The sequence below is a fragment of the Peromyscus maniculatus genome, chromosome 13 (genome assembly GCF_049852395.1).
Source record: "Peromyscus maniculatus bairdii isolate BWxNUB_F1_BW_parent chromosome 13, HU_Pman_BW_mat_3.1, whole genome shotgun sequence".
Taxonomy (NCBI): domain Eukaryota; kingdom Metazoa; phylum Chordata; class Mammalia; order Rodentia; family Cricetidae; genus Peromyscus; species Peromyscus maniculatus.
Window position 1 is genome coordinate 63,993,601 of NC_134864.1, and position 16,728 is coordinate 64,010,328.

The 16,728-nt window shown below is 38.7% G+C and overlaps 1 protein-coding gene and 1 long non-coding RNA gene across 2 annotated transcripts in view; one reads left to right on the forward strand and one right to left on the reverse strand.

Moving 5' to 3' along the window:
* Tmeff2 (transmembrane protein with EGF like and two follistatin like domains 2) overlaps positions 1 to 16,728 on the forward strand; it is a 275,906-nt gene that overhangs the window by 211,339 nt on the left and 47,839 nt on the right. Inside the window, exons 6-7 of the mRNA XM_006974866.4 lie at positions 7,873 to 8,021; positions 8,724 to 8,783. Of these exons, the coding sequence (XP_006974928.1) occupies positions 7,873 to 8,021; positions 8,724 to 8,783 (209 nt within the window). The remainder of the gene's footprint in view (positions 1 to 7,872; positions 8,022 to 8,723; positions 8,784 to 16,728) is intronic.
* LOC143268330 (uncharacterized) lies at positions 6,753 to 7,902 on the reverse strand. Its single transcript, XR_013044172.1, has 2 exons — positions 7,820 to 7,902; positions 6,753 to 7,035 (listed from the first exon to the last, which is right to left on the reverse strand). It is a non-coding gene; the product is annotated as an uncharacterized LOC143268330 (long non-coding RNA).

Below are 16,728 nucleotides of genomic sequence, written 5' to 3' on the forward strand. Positions count from 1 at the left end.
CTGGGGGTGAGGGGGGTAATGGAGGGCAAGGGTCGGGGAAAGAGAGCTTAGGGGAACAGGAGAGCCCAGCTGGATCAGGAACAGAGTGGGAGAACAAGGAAAGAAATACCATGATAAATGAAGACTCCATGGGAATAGGAAGAAGCAGAGTGCTAGAGAGGTCCCCAGAAATCCACAAAGATACCTCCACTATAGATACTGGCAATGGTCAAGAGAGAGCCTGAGCTGACCTACTCTGGTGATTGGATGGCTGAACACCCTAACTGTTATGATAGAACTTTCATCCAGTGACTGATGGAAGCAGATGCCTAGATCCATGGCCAAACCCTAGGTAGAAATCGAGGAGTCCAATCGGCAAGACAGAGGTGGGATTATATGAGCAAGAGATATCGAGACAATGATTGGAAAAAGCACAGGGACAAATACCCAAACTAGTGGAAACACATGAACTATGAACCAATAGCTGAGGAGCCCCCATGGAACTAGACCAGGACCTCTGGATAAGTGAGACAGTTGATTAGCTTGAACTGTTTAGGAGCCCCCCAGGCAGTGTGACCAGGACCTGTCCTTGGTGCATGAGCCAGCTTTTTGGAACCTAGGGCCTATGCTGAGACACTTTGCTCAGCCTTGGTTCAGGGAGGAGGGGACTGGACCTGCCTCAACTGAATCTACCAGGCTGGGCTGACTCCCCAGGGGAGACCTTGCCTTGGAGGAGGTGGAAATGGGGGGTGCATTGGGTGGGGGGAAGGCTGGAGGGTGGGAGGAGGGAGGACAGGGGAATCCATGGCGAATATGTAAAATGACCAGAAAATCTCTTATGTAAAATAAAAAGAAATCACTCAGCGGCTTAATATTGTTTATAGCTGCTTGGCCATTTGCTCAGGCTTAATACTATCTCTTACACTTAAATGAACCCATAATTCTCATTTGTGTTTAACCACATGGCTTGGTACCATTTCTCAGCTCTGCCTTGCCATCTTGCTTCCTCTGTGTCTGGCTGGTGACTCCTGACTCAGCCTTCCTCTTCCCAGCATTCCCCTTGTCTGCTTATCCCGCCTATACTTCCTACCTGGCTGCTGGCCAATCAGCGACTTATTAAATCAGTGTACAAAAGCATTATCCCACAGCATTGAGGCAAAATACCCATGTACGTAAAATATATATATTTTTATTTAAATTAAAAATGTGCCTTACCACCCTTGTGAAATTCTAGTGCATCCTGGATAATGTTTACAGAGGTTGATATTGCTCCCTTCTCCTATCTTTTAAACTAAAAGGACCGCTATGTCCATAAAAGAAAAACCTCTGAGTAGCCCTGTGACAGGCCGGACCAGATCTGTTCTCAGTTGACATGTTCCTGCCCTTCATATAGAAAGTTTAATTTTCTAGGACATTTTCACATTTCTTTCCTCATTTTTTTCCCTTCACAATTCAGAGCCATTCCTGCACTGAAGTTTCTTTACAGATAAAATACTTATAATCGAGTTCCATCAAAAGGAAAAAAAAATGAGAGTTAATGAGTAAATGGGTTTAAAGCATCACAAGAGTCTCGAATGAGAGGTGCATGCTGTTTTACTGTTATTAACGTAATGCAGCCATCCATTACAGCCAGCACAGAGAGAGGCTCCGGCCTCATTTACTGGCCAGGCCACAGAGAGGGTCTGTTCACGGCCCTGGAGACGGACAGCCTCAAGGGAAACAAACCTCAAGGCCCCAAGCAACCTAGAGAGGCAGCCTCATGACCTGCTATGTGACTGGGTGCTTTGAAATGGACTAGGGATGTTAGACAGTCAAAATTCGGCATGGACACTGAGCCGAGGACCTTGAGGGAGGCAGCGTGTCAGCCATGTTTAATAGATGAAACAAAATCTAGTGAAATTAGAGGGCAGCCACAAACCAGACACATGAATAAGTAATCTGGGAGCTGGCAGGGTTGCTTCCTCACGCTTAGGCAGATGACAGGCATCCCTAAACACACGGAAAAGACCGTTTAACTCAGTGTAGATCACCCTCACAGTGGTCATTTCCATGCAGCAGGGAACTAAATTAGTGTCAAACCTCCCAAAAGAGTCATGAGTTGCTTATATACATTTGATTATACATGTATAACCAAAGGTATGCCAATTGTCTCGGGTACCCCCTTTTATTTCCCATGCTTTGGGCTTTTTTGAGCATCATGTGGTCTTCTATAGCTGTTTGCTTCCCTGTTAATTCAAGGGAGCTAAGGTTTTTAGTTGGTGTTAATTGTATCTGAAGCAGTTTTGAGGGGGGAATCTTCTACTTAAAGACCCCTGAAATTATTGTTTTCAAGTTAGGCTGGTTCTTTTTCTTTGTAGCTTAGAAGAAAAGAGATCTCTGTAATCGCAGTGTCAAAATGTCAAAAGACTGAGATGCCCTGAAAAAAAGGAAGAAAAAGAAAGAAGAGAAAACAAAACAAAACAAAAAAACCTTAAAGGCATGCGTGCAGACCTCAACCCTACAAATCCTTGGCTTGCATAAAATGCTAGTGACATGCTGTAATTAACTAGTTACTCCTCTCAGAATGAATAATAATGCAATTATTTGCCAAAAGCAGTGAAGAGGAATAGTTTCTGTTTTTAAAAATGAGTGCCTTTCATTTCTATATAAGAAAAAGAACCAGATTCATTTGCATAAGCTGCTCAAGCCAGTGACCTGCAACTTCACTGTTACCTTATATGATAATCCTGCCACCTTCTTACTGGAGCCTTATGTATTTTCTAGTCATCTGAACTAGCAATAGACTGCCAGACTGCTACAGTGTTCACATTATATCAGTACCAGATATACCCAAATATCACAAACTGTAAGCAGTGCTAGGCTGGTTAAAGTATCTCCTGTCACAAGTGGACATTTGTGTCACTGAGGCCATGAAGGATTCGTACTGTATTTTCTTTGTGGAAAGACAAATGAGGAGGGTGGGAGCCTAAGTTCTTGAAGACCCTTTTTGGTGGCTCCATGTGGGTCACACAGCACGGATCAGTACAGCTTCATTAAATGATCACTACTAGTTAGCCTTTCTGAATTCTGTCAAATAAACGTTCTGAAAACAGAGGTAGTAGAGACAGACCAGAAAAGACCTGGTGATTCGTGGTTGCTTACACTAATTTCCTGCAGGTTCTTCTCCTAAGCTGGTTGCAGTGGTGCCTTACGAGCGGTAGGCTGGGGTCTGTATGAACGTTCAGCCAGCCCCACATTCCTTTACTGGTCACCCGCCTTGGTCTCATTTCCTCTCCAGTTTCCAGCCCTTTTAATTTAGCACATCTCTGAATTTAGTGTCGAGACACAATGACTGTACTCTTGAATTCCTTCCAAGTTCATCTGGCCATTCCCCCTGTAATTCATTCAACAAGTTTTTATTTAATTGAAGATTTGCTCTAATGCACTATGCTGCATACCAGAAATTCAAAGACAAATAGGATATCTTGGCCCTGAAGAGGTTAAAGAAGAGTATAAATATAAAATAAAAATAAAGAACAGTAGTGAGGCAGTGAATGCTACCATGAGGTGGATATGAGCCTCCTGTGAATGGAGTGATCGTTGTTAAGGCTGAAAACCATACTACACCATGCATATAAATTTGCAAATTTCTCCTTTAAAATTTTTGAAGAAGAAACACAGGAAAGATTGGTAAACCACTCCAACTTTACACACACACACACACACACACACACACACACACACACACACACACACACACACTTCAGTTGACTCCAGTGACCTGTATGTTTTCAGATGGTTGTGTGAACTGTTTAGATTTAGCCAAACTTATTCACAGCATTTTGAATCTATACCATTCTGACTAACTGATGCTTTGAAGTAGTAAGATTAATTCAGTGACCACAGGATTAGTTATTTATTCTGATACCCGGCAGCGTTAGTTCACGATATCTCAAAAGTGTCATTCAACAATATGTGCCAATATTCCAAGGAGTGTGGCTCTTGTTTGGTAAGACAGAGATTAAAAGCCAATATAAACTCAAAACAGTGTAATAAGTAACCCAGGAGTAGACACTGCATTTTTTTTAAAATCCAACTCATGCAAAGTATCTCTTCTATCAGTAATGACATGAATGTGCATCTGTCTTAGTTTTCCTTGAACTTCAATTTGCAGAATGGTGCAGCCTCTGGCGTCAGGCTGCCTAGATGCAAAATCGTGCACTCCTGCATATAATCTATGCGGCTTCCTCCAGACTCAATTTTCTTACCTATGAGATGGAGATAGTAGCAGTGGCTACCTTCCTTTGAGAGTATAAAATAGTTACTTCATTCATTTCATTTGTTTATCAGCATGTAGCTATTGAAAGCTGAGTATACCTAAAATGCTTAGCAAAACAAATATAATTCAGTCATTACCAAAGAAGAATGTTCTAGAAATTCAGACTAAGGTCTTAGGACTCTGCCTGTTGTTGTAATTTATAAGGCTAACAGATTTAAATGTACAAAATACAGGAAGTAATAATGTTAGAATCAGAGTTCAATGATCTAATGGAAACAGGCAAAGTGGATCCTTGTACAATCTGCTCACAGTTTTCTTTCTCCTCATATTACAGTTTTCAAGCTGCTTTAGCATGCCTTTGTGGCATCTCCCACTAAATAAATGATAAAAGACTGGGAAAGCAGCTCATTGGGCGAAGTTCTCACCTCCCATGTACCAAGCTCTTGATTCAGTCACCAACACCACATAAAATAGGATATGGTGGTAGAAACCTGTAATTCCACACTTGAAAAGTGGAGACCAGAGAATCAGAAGTTTAAGGTCATGGCTATACAGTGAGATCCAGGCTATCCTGGACTCCCCAAGACTCTATCTCAGAGAAGGAGGGAGGGAGGGAGAGAGGGAGAATTGTTCTTCATAGAATTCCAGTTTCAGTCAATTCTGAGATTAAGAAGATAGAAGTTCAAAAGTATTTGCTTGTATATTAATATTTGATAGTTTGGAGAGTAGTGGAGGACACTGGGAAAGACCAATATGGCGAATGCTTTCAGGAGGCTAATATCCCAGAGATTTAATGGAAGCTGTATCTATCTCACTTTCACGGAAAGAAGTCTCACCTTCTTCTGCGATGGGAATGAAACGACAATGTATGTACTTTTCCTTACCCATTCCCTGAAATGCTTTACTTGGGGTAGTAAGGAAGCAAACCTTCAAGGAGGCTGTGACAGAACCATGGCAGGAGTAGACCAAAGTCCAATGAGTCACATAGGGTGCGGGTGGGGACTGACGTATGGGAAAGGGGTCCTGTAAACCGCCTGGAACGGTGGTCAATGAGGCACTGTGGAAACACTGAGCCTAGTCGAGTCAACTCGAGTGAATTGCTTTTTCTCTCTACAGTTCTCATCTCATCATTCTGTATGGTGTTATATGATATTCAGTATGGGTTTCGGAGATTTTAATTATGTTTGTCCAATTTAGACATGTGCACTCCCGAATTTCTCTGGATTTCGTTTGTAAGCTGGGGAAGCTCTGGATACCTCAGTTGCTATTTCGACAGATAGGCAGCGATGTACCTTTGCATCCATTCTGCTTGTGTGGGATCTTCATAAGACTCGGAGACATCTTGAACGATAGTTAAAACCTAAGCCGCCTTAAAAGCACAAGGGACTGTCTTTACACAGTGAGGCAAGTTGGCCTCACTGCTCCAATTTTTTTTTTAAGCCCAGTGGCTAAGGCAAGCCTGATCTACAGGGCTATTTCTCCAGGGCCATTCTGAGGGGCACACCCCTCTGTGAACTCAGTCAGCACCTGACCTCAGATGTTCAGATCCCAAGAGGCAGCATGCTGGGCTCCTTCCCACCACAGCTGAAGGAGGAATTGCCACCCTCGGGGATTAGGGATCTAGACAGTTGCCACCTGTCCTCACTTTTATTTCTGAAGTAGATGAATATAAAACTAATCAAGTGCTACTAGGGAAATTCTTCCACACATGAAAGTATATATTTTAAGCATACTAGTACATTTCCTGCCCACAGTTTTAGCAGTAGTCTAGGTAATTCTGACACAGATGGTCTAAAGACTGCATTCTGAAACTAGCTGGTGTGTAGACAAGCCCTTGCCACACTGCATTGATCAGTCAGTATTCTCAGACCGGGAATCAGTTGGGTGCCAGAGTTACTACTTAAGAATACAGAACTTAGCCGGGCGGTGGTGGCGCACGCCTGTAATCCCAGCACTCGGGAGGCAGAGGCAGGCGGATCTCCGTGAGTTCGAGGCCAGCCTGGGCTACCAAGTGAGTTCCAGGAAAGGCGCAAAAGCTACACAGGGAAACCCTGTCTCGAAAAAAACAAAAAAACAAAAAAACAAAACAAAAAAAAAAAAAGAATACAGAACTCGGGGCTTCTAGGCACTACCTCAGCTTCCACAGGGCATAGGAATCTGCTTATCAATCTAGGCTTTTAAAAGTTCTGTGGGCAATTTTAATTTTCAGGATGCACTATTAAAGGAGGAGGGTCAGGCCTCCACACCTCACAGCGGTGTGTGTGTGTCCTGTACCTTACTAGATTCCTGGTTTTATGTACTGTCTGGTATCTTGGCCTGTGTAATAGCTGCATGAATGAAGCAATGAATGTTAACAGCCAGTATGCAACGGAGTTATTATTATTATTTGTGTGTGTGTGTGTGTGCATGCACACTCGCACATGCTAGCGCGTGTATAGTATGCATACATGTAATGTATTCAGAACCGATTCACAACTTCAAGAAGAACATATAGAATAAAGAATACAAATGTAAATAATCTTTCAATTTTTATTCTGTAGAAATAGTAGGTTTGCACACACCAAAAATGCAATATGCTAATTGGTTGGATTTAGTGCTTTTTCATGAGTACGGGTGTTTTTCCAAATGGATGTATATGCAGCTACATTCATACAGCAATTGCCAAGGCCAGGAGAGGATGTCAGGTCCCCCGAAGCAGGAATTACCCATGTTTGTGAGTCAGCATGTGGGTGCTGAGCCCTCTGCAAGAACAGCCAGTGCTCTTAACCAAGATGTGATATTCCAAAGAAGAACGTAGACTGTAAAACAGAATTGAGAGAACACTTAAAAATAATTTTATAAGGTTTGTTTCACAATATTCAATTGTAGTTTATGTGACCTAATTAATTCTCCTTAATTCACCAAATGTTTCTCTAGTCTTTAGAAGAAAAATATTAAAGCCATGAGCAGCAACCAATTTGAATTTGTCACTTTATTATGTAAAATACCAGACAAAAGTAGAAACTGTATACCTTGGGAAGGAATCTTGGGATATGCTGAAAGAAGCCTGAGAACCCCATGCAAGCTCATGTAAATTCTTTTTCTAGGGTATGAGTGTTTCGGAGAGGCTACCCACACCTGCCGCTTCGTTCTCTAAGGGCTTTTGTGGCTCTCCAAAAGGCTAAGGACCACTGAAGCTTCTTGTTTGGTATATTTCATGCATAGTCTCCTTTGTGCTGGAGAAGCATCTCTACTGATGGCATTCCAAAGAATGCACTTGATTGCCTTCTGTTTTACTGGCCTCTGGGACATTCTTTTGAGCTCTTCTCAACCGTTTAGCCATTCCACGAAAGAAGGCACAGGAGTGTGTTTCAGTCACTTCCAAAGCAGCTCTGCTACAGTACCCAATTTGAATTCTTCACATAGCCTTGTGAGATTTATGTACGTTTATTTTTGATTCACTACTAGGTCCTCCGGATTATGTACTATTAGTTCTGTGTTGCATTTTCATCCCAGAAAACTGGCAGAACTTCTCTGGAAGAGCACAACTCGATTCTGTTGCATTTTGCTCAGCTACCTCTCTCCCATTTGTATTTTACTTACACTGTGGTGATATCACTGTTGACGCCCCACATCTTATTTCTCTCTTCCTTTAGGTGTGTATGCAACATTGACTGTTCGCAAACCAACTTCAACCCCCTCTGCGCTTCTGATGGGAAATCGTATGATAATGCATGTCAAATCAAAGAAGCGTCATGTCAGAAACAGGAGAAAATTGAAGTCATGTCTCTGGGTCGATGTCAAGGTAATGTTCGTAGCAAAATTTCATCTCAAAGAATGTTTTTAGTCTCTGTGCAGAAATGAAAAGGGAAGATAGCTCCTTATTAGGCAGCTATTTCATTTCCGAAAGACAGTTCTGATTCACAATGGATTGCGTAGTCAACTGTAGATTTGTGTTGATTATAGGTGTTGGAGGGCCCATCAGCAACAGTGCATGTCTTTTCCAATCTAACAAGACTGTATTGTCACCGGAGCCAGTGTTCAGAAGACCACAGCCATCCTCCTGACAGAGGCTAAAGAGAAAGTCTGGTCAAGAATTTAAGAATTGATTAGAAACATTGGAATTAAAAGCAATCACTCTTTCATGTATTGATATATTAAGTACCTCCCTAAAAGCTGAACATAGAATACTCTGTTTTGTTGTTCAGAAGAAATAGTGTAGGGAGCTTGGACTGGTTTTTCTGTTATTGAATGTATCTCAGTTACAGTTCTGAACCTTATTGTCCCAAACTTCAGAAAGCAGAGACCATTCTGTTATTCACACAAACATAAATGTGCATTGAAAGTCTGCCTTTGTATAGAGTGCTCAAAACTATAATTGAGCTGTTGTTGTTGAGGAAAATAACAAACCTTACCTGCAATAAAGAAATGAAGGTATTGTTGGAAGAGTAAATTTGATAGATACCTAGGAAATGGTTAACTGGCTTTTATTATTATTTTTTAATAGATAACACAACTACAACCACTAAATCTGAAGATGGGCATTATGCAAGAACAGATTATGCAGGTACGTAAAATTTTCTACTAGTAAAATGAGAGCCTTTGTGTGAGAGTCTTGAGCATGACTGTTTACCATCGGTCTTGACCTGGGCCTTCCTTGATCTTCTTTCTTAGTTCAAGCTTTTAACAGGCAAGAAGAAATTCATATTGAAGCAAATAAGACACATTTTTTTTTTGCCATAGTTAAAGCAATTGTCAAAGATGTCAGTAAGATATAATTAACTTGTTTTGACAGTGCAAATGGTACAAATGACAAAACATTTATCAAATTAATGGGCATCAATGGAAATTAATGCAAGGTTTGGCAGTATATTGTAATAAATGCAAATATTCTTGTTTGAATTTTCATAAAAGTCAACAGTAGAAAGCTTGCTGGTCTCTGAGAAGACAGTAACAAAAGAAACTACAAGTGCTACCACAAAGGACTTCTGTCTGCATGCAGAGTTCAAATGGATGCATAATTTATTTTTTAAAGTAACTAGCATGTTTCATTTATTTAGATTCTAGAATGCAGTTTCTCAGACATGAAAAGTTATAATCAATTTCATGTGAAAACATAAATCTTATTTAGTAACTCTGGAACTTACTTTGAGCATTAAAAAAAAAAATGCTACCTAATTTAGTTTTCCTACCATGAGAAATGATTGTTGGGGATGCAATTGGCATTTTAGCAGATGCTTATAATTTATGGGAATTTAAGGTAAAATTATAAAAATGAAATTATTGAGCTTTATAAAAGTATTCATGGGATATTTATTTATTTAATTTTTGCTGTTTTGAGACAGAGTGTCTCTATGTGACTCTGGCTGTTCCAAAACTCACAAAGATCTGCCTGCTTCTGCCTCCTGAGTGCTAGGGTTAAAGGTGTGCCTTACAATGCTCATTGCTAGGGATTTTTATACAGAAGTTTTTGTTTAACTACTAAACATTTGTAGTTTATAACCAGTGTTATAACTAATATTCAGACATAAAACAGTTGCTTCTTATCCTTCAAAATATGTACTACCATTCATTCTTCTTATTTCATTATTCCATTTCACTTCATGATAATTATCATTATACATAGAAAAATTCCTGGTGATATTTTAATTACTTGTACATATTGGAATGTAGACATAAGAAGAGTTTTTTAACTTTTGCATATTTTACTTTAATGTTTTCAACATCCAGAGAAGACTACATATTCTAAAAGCCTGAAACTATCAGTTATTCAGCAGATTAATATTGGTTCTATTATATATGTGTATATCCTAACCATTCCCAAAATATCCACTAGAGATATTAACAGAGTCTCCTTGAGATGAATAGACTAGCGCTCAGTATGTGGAGGGAATGTTACGATAAACAATTGACCTCCTCCCCGGCACTCTTCTCAGCTCTTGTTTCCATTGTACAGTCTTTATAAATATACATGTTTTATGTAAAATCACCTCTCAGAAAATGGGTTCTGGGACTGGTTCCAGCCCTTTACAAAAACCAAAATCTGAGGATACTATATAGTCTCTTATATAACATGGATGTTTACATATTATCTGTGCACATCTTTTCTATGTCTTAATAATCTCCAGTTAATTTATAGTAATTAATATAATGTAAAGTCTGTGAGAATAGTTGTGGTGTTGTATTGCTTAAGGAAAAATGATTTTTTAAAATTCTCTGTTCATATTCTAAAAGATGCAACTACTTCACATGTATTTTTGGTCCACAATGAGTTGAATCTGTGAATACGGAGCTCATGGATCTGGAGGGCCATTTTATTTTACTTTTTCCCAATTGTAATTTCTAATGTGTGAAATTTCACACAAATGCAGGTAGAATACAATCATGAATCTTCGTGTAATTGTCTTTAAAAACCAGCAACATCAAGTCATGACTACATTCCAATTCTCATTCTCTCTCTCTCCCCTTCCATAATAGGTTCAAGAAAATGCCAGAAATCACAACTGAACTCATAATTTAGCACACATATAAAAAAACAATTTCTTTTTTAAAAAATCACAGTACTATAGTCATCTTTTAAATACATATATTCTCTTATAGTATACAGAATTCATCAAAATTACTTGAAAAATAGCACATTTTGGGGAAACATTTTGCAGGACAAGTGTTCCCAAGAGTGCACTACCCAGATATACTGATGCATAGAAACTTATTAAAAGTAATAAAATATGATAGTGAAAATGAATATCTGAGACTATATATGCTCTAAGATTTAAATAGAACCAAATATGAATATTATATTTATTATAAACAACTATTTTATAGTATTATTAGCTGCTGCTACTACCTGCACTTATAATAACTTTATACCTCCTGTGAAAACTGATTTGTTTGAAAAAAAATCTTCAAAAATGTTGCATGCTATGACTATCTTCTTCCTTGAACCACCCACAATTGGACTTATAAGAAAATCAAGTCTTTCCCTGAGGATTTTCTTCCTCAACAAGGAACCCTTGAGGTCTGCCAGCATCCTGTGCAATGCCTACGAATGTACACAGCTGTGCCAGCCAATATCCATGTAAGGCCTGCCAACCTCACCATCACTCACATTGCATGTAACAATTCAACTTCAAAGAGAGCAGAGGGTTGGATTTCTACCCCACACACTTGATTTCAGACAGTTAATCTATGCTGTTAATTACCACTGTTTTTAGTTCACTTTGTTTTTTTTTATTTTTAATATTATTTTTATCCTATCTCTTATTTGAAAGTGTTGATGCATTTAAAAACTGTATTTTAAATGAATCATCCACCATTACCTCCCTCCGCCCAACTTCACATCCTCCATTTGTTCTTGTCGTTAATAACCCCTTGAGTCCAGCTGTTGACGGTGGCAGAGGAAGGGAGAGTAATGCTCCTTGGGGACAAGGCCTCGTCTTCCCATGCCTCCCCCCCCCCCCAGTGATGGCCCCACACCTAAGCACATATGGGCAGCACAAATTGTTTTCCATCTTAATGTTACCTCTTTAATGGACATGGAAAGCAAAGAGAATGTTGCCAAGCGAAAATGGTCAGGCCACTCAACATGCTCCAGATATTTCTAGGTTGACGACAGATTAACCTATTAAATCTCAAAGAAAATCTTGTAAGATAAAGTGTGTGATATTTGAGGGCCAGCAAGCTGGCTGATCAGGTAAAGGCACTTGCTGCCAACTCTAATGATCTGAGTTTGGTCCCCAGGACCCCTCAGGTGGCAAGATAACCCAGCTCCTTCATGTTTCCCTCTAACTTCAGTCTGCATGCTGGTGCTGGGGCACAAATGTGCACACAAAATAAAGAAAAAATGAAAAAATTTTAAAATTATGTTTAAACATTTCCAAGCTTCCGGTAGGATTTTTCATTTTCCCAAGTTTTAGAATATAGACTTTGGGAATCAAATGGAAAGTCAGTGTGTTATTGTCCTGGTAATTTATATTTCACATGTTTTGAAACTCTCCAAAGAGGGAAAACAGGAACTGTGTGACTCACAAGCCTAGAGGTTTGCTCTGTGCTCACAATTAATTTGATGTCACAGCAGCTTCCCTTGTTAAATAAACGTCCCTGGGCTCTCCCAGCAGAAGGAAGTAGCAACTGTAGCTCACTCATTTTTCCAGATGTGACATTAGTACTGTAAGCTAAGAAGCCTTTACCAATCCCTTCTCATTTGTAAGCTACTTTAAAGGCTGTCAATACAGGAACGTTCATTTCTAACTACAAAAATGGCTATCTTCTTTAAAGAAATCCTAACTCTCACAATAAATTTGTTAAACCTCCTCTGTAATAACATCTAAAAGAAAGACTTCTGCCAAGACCAGTGGAAACTGAATTACAATTTTGGATTTTAAAACAAACTAAAAGAATAATATCTAAAACAAAAGTAACATGTGCAAGAGGCTAGAATGTCTCTACCGTGCACAGAGATATGAATTCATGATCCTCATAGGCACAAAACTTTAGCTAGCACCAGAAAACTGGAAAAATTTCCAGTGTATCCCACACAGAATTTTTCTCTGTTTAGGTTGTCTGCAATCACCTTGCTGTAGATGTAACCAACCGTCTTATTAAATAAGAAACACAGAAACAATGTAAAAGAGAAAGCCGAGAAGTCAGAGCTCAGAGCTAAAATCTCACCCTTCCTCCTGCTGTCCCAGCTTCGCGAAAAGAGACCTACTTCCTGTCGGCTCGTTTTTTTATAGTATGTTGTTCTGCCTTCTCATTGGTTGTAAACCCAAACACATGACTGCCTCGTCACTGTCTGAATGTACAGCCCCCTAGGTCTTAAAGGCATATGTCTCCAATGCTGACTGTATCCCTGAACACACAGAGATCTTATGGGATTAAAGGCGTGTGCCACCACCGCCACACTCTTGCTATGGCTCTAATAGCTCTGACCCTGAACACACAGATATCTATGGGATTAAAGGCGTGTGCCACCACCGCCACACTCTTGCTATGGCTCTAATAGCTCTGACCCCCAGACAACTTTATTTATTAACATACAATCAAATTAATATTTCAGTACAAATCAAAATAATATTTCAATACAATTAGATTACCACCACATTTCCCCTTTTCTATTTTAATAAAAAGAAAAAAAGCAAAAGGTTATGACTAACAAAAGAAAAACTATATACAAAAGTACAATAACTATATACAATATATACAAGTAATAAATACCTAAACAGGTATTTGACGAATCAGAGAAAATAATTCCATTATCTATCCTATTTTGATAATTCCAAGATGTATCTAATGTACTTTCTATCCTAATTAATTTTCAACTATAACTAACTAATCTTCAACCATAACTAACTAATCTTCAACTCCCTCAGAGACCCAAGAAGGGAATAATTAGCTAACAAAAATAAAAACAGGAAGTGCATGCAAGCAACTTCCAAAAAATTTTGTGAGTTGACAGAAACAGCCAGCTGCCTGGGCAGTCGCCTGAGGTTTCTCCGTAGTGTTGGGGCATCATCTTCAGCCTATAGGCTTAGTGTATCTGACAGACTCATTTGTGAAGTAGGATGTACACAAGGTCAACAGTTCAACCTCACATTGGGTGAGAGCAGTCCACGTACCAGAAACACCTGAATTCCACTAGTGTCCTGTCATGATTCAGGATTTTAAATTCTGGAAATTGTTGACAGTTTTTTAATTCAGCTGTCCATTCTTCTTGTCTGTGTATATATGGCTTCATCTCAGCATCCCCTTCTTCTCTACATCCCTCTATTAAATGCCAGTCTACTTTTGAGAGGCATGAGCTTTCAGCTGCTGTTCCATTGTACAACAGAATCCATCGGCCCTCTGCCTGTTAAGCTGCCTTCGAAGAAAAGGGCACTGTACCTTTTCCGGATGCGAAGGCCACTTCAGGGATGGGGCCATATTGTCCTGGCCTCAGAAGATGCCTTTTGATAAAGCCATAACCACACTTGTTTTGGCAAGAATCAGTAGTCCCTTGTTTCGTGATCTGTCTGTCCATTTTGTCCTGTTGATTCGAGGATATTTTGTTGTCCAGTGGCTTAACTTTTGCCAGAATGAAAGTTGACTCCATATGCAGTTTCTTCAATGCCCATATTTTCTCTAAAGTAGATTGGTACTGCCAGGAGCCGACATGTCTCAAAAAAGAAAAATTTTCTAAGTTATTAAAACATTTTAAATGCCATATTCTGTAGATCTCTGAAGGGTTTGAAGATGACCTGTCTAAAACATCTCTGCTCAATTTTTAAAACATATCTAATATGACTACAAGTTCTTTGATAATGTCTAACTACTAGCTTTCATTTCTTTATATCCTAATAGTTGATAATAATAACATTCAAGGATCAGAAATTTGCATTACATTGTTAAATGGATGGAATAAATACAATTAGAAATATACATATAGCATTTTCTAACAATATCAGTTTCAAATTTGTGTACAATATAAAACAATCCAATCCAATGTAAAGTATTTAAAATTAGTAATTGTCTTTTTCTTTTCTTTCTTTCTCTCTTTTTTTTTTTTAAACAAGAACCTTAAATCTAATTTCCTTTGCTTAGCCTTTTTCCTAACCCTTGACAATAACTTGTAACCAACCCCCCTAAATACTGAAAATTATCCCAGACCCAAAACCCATTAAAAAGACCAAAAAACCACCCGCCCCACACCACCTCTTTGGGAATGTGGGCGTCGTATTCTTAAAATTGCTTCCTGCTGGGTATGGGCGAAGTTTTCTTTATCCTGAAAGAAAAATTTTAGGTTAATTGTCAAATTCTAAGAGAGGTAACTATATCCTTCATTATCCAGTCTGTGTATAATGCCAAAGTTCAGGGTTTATCTCAAGTCCTTATTCAAGTAGTCTTTGAGACTGGATCATCTCAGCTAGTCATCTCAAAATTGCTCTGAGCATCTTATAGTTCAAAGCTGATCTATGGATGATGTTTGTCAGCTTAATGATATTATTATTGTCCACGTGGAATTGTTGTTGTTGTGGGGCCCCATCTTCTTTCTGGAGACTTCAGCTGATGTTAGGCCTGGCCATGATTTCCTGCAGAAAACTGATAAGAGACTCGAACACAAAAACATATATATGCAGCTAGCCTTTTTTCTAGAATTAGTTAGTACTCAATGTGACCATTCATATCTTAACAAAGTTTAAAATGTATATATATATTAATCTTGTAAATTTTGATATAAAATTTATAATTTGAGAAAAGTTTAAAGAATCAGAATAGAATCAAAGAGTTGAGATTAGTAATAGAATCGTCCCTTAATTAATTTTGCTTTTGTCCTGTACCATAGCAGAAGATGTCTCTTATTCTGGCATGATACAGGGAGTTTGCATTTACCTTTTAACAACATGCTTGATTTTCAAGAAGGAGAGAGCCATTCTCCAACTCCAAAGTCAGCTTTAAATTTTAATTGAACTGGGACTATTAGAAAACCAATAGTGTTAAATCTTTAGAGAAAAGCAGAAACAAACATTTAGGAAGACATAAAATTTTTTTAGATAATATATACCCATACACCGTTTCACTCTGTTTCTTGGGATAGATGATTTGTCCCTTTTCTTCAGTTGTCTCATTTGTCCAGTGTTCTTCAGATTCCTTAACCTTCATTCTCCTAAAAGACAAAAACAAAAACCTTTCCCCAAGACTAATTTTGGGGATGTTTCCTTTTGACAAGTTATTATCTGATTAAATGAAAAGGCATGTGTTATTGATACAAGTTAGTTTAAATTGGATGTTCATGCTGGTTGATGAACTATCACCTCCTCAATTAAGAGGTCTCTCTTGTTCAAATCAAACCTTTATCAATTTTGATGGTACCCACAGCTTATCTTCTCCTGTAGAAACAAAAGCAAAACCACGTCCCCAATGTAATACATACCCTGGTTTCCATTCTGAGGTCAGCACATCCTTAAAGTATATAGGCTGATTTAATTCTGTAGTTTTTTTCTATTATCCAATGTCTCTCTGCAGCTGTTGTTCCTTTCTCATTGGCATTCAGAAAATTCAAAGTTAGAAGAGCATTATGCAGTCTATTTCTGGGGGTTTTTATTACCCATTTCTGTTTATTTAGCATATCCTTTAGAGTTCTGTTTGATCTTTCTATAACTGCTTGACCTGTAGGATTATGTGGTATGCCTGTAATATGCTTTATATTGTAATAAGCAAAAAACTGTTTCATTTTAACAGAGACATATGATGGAGCATTGTCAGTTTTGATTTGTGCAGGTATACCCATGATGGCCATAACTTCTAGCAAATGAGTGATTACAGAATCAGCTTTTTCAGAACTCAAAGCAGTTGCCCATTGAAATCCTGAATAAGTATCGATAGTGTGGTGTACATATTTCAATTTTCCAAATTCTGCAAAGTGAAACACGTCCATCTGCCAGATTTCATTTCTCTGAGTACCCTTTGGGTTACATCCTGCTGGTAATGGCGTTTGATTGTAGAAGGAACAAGTAGGACATTTCTTTACTATTTCT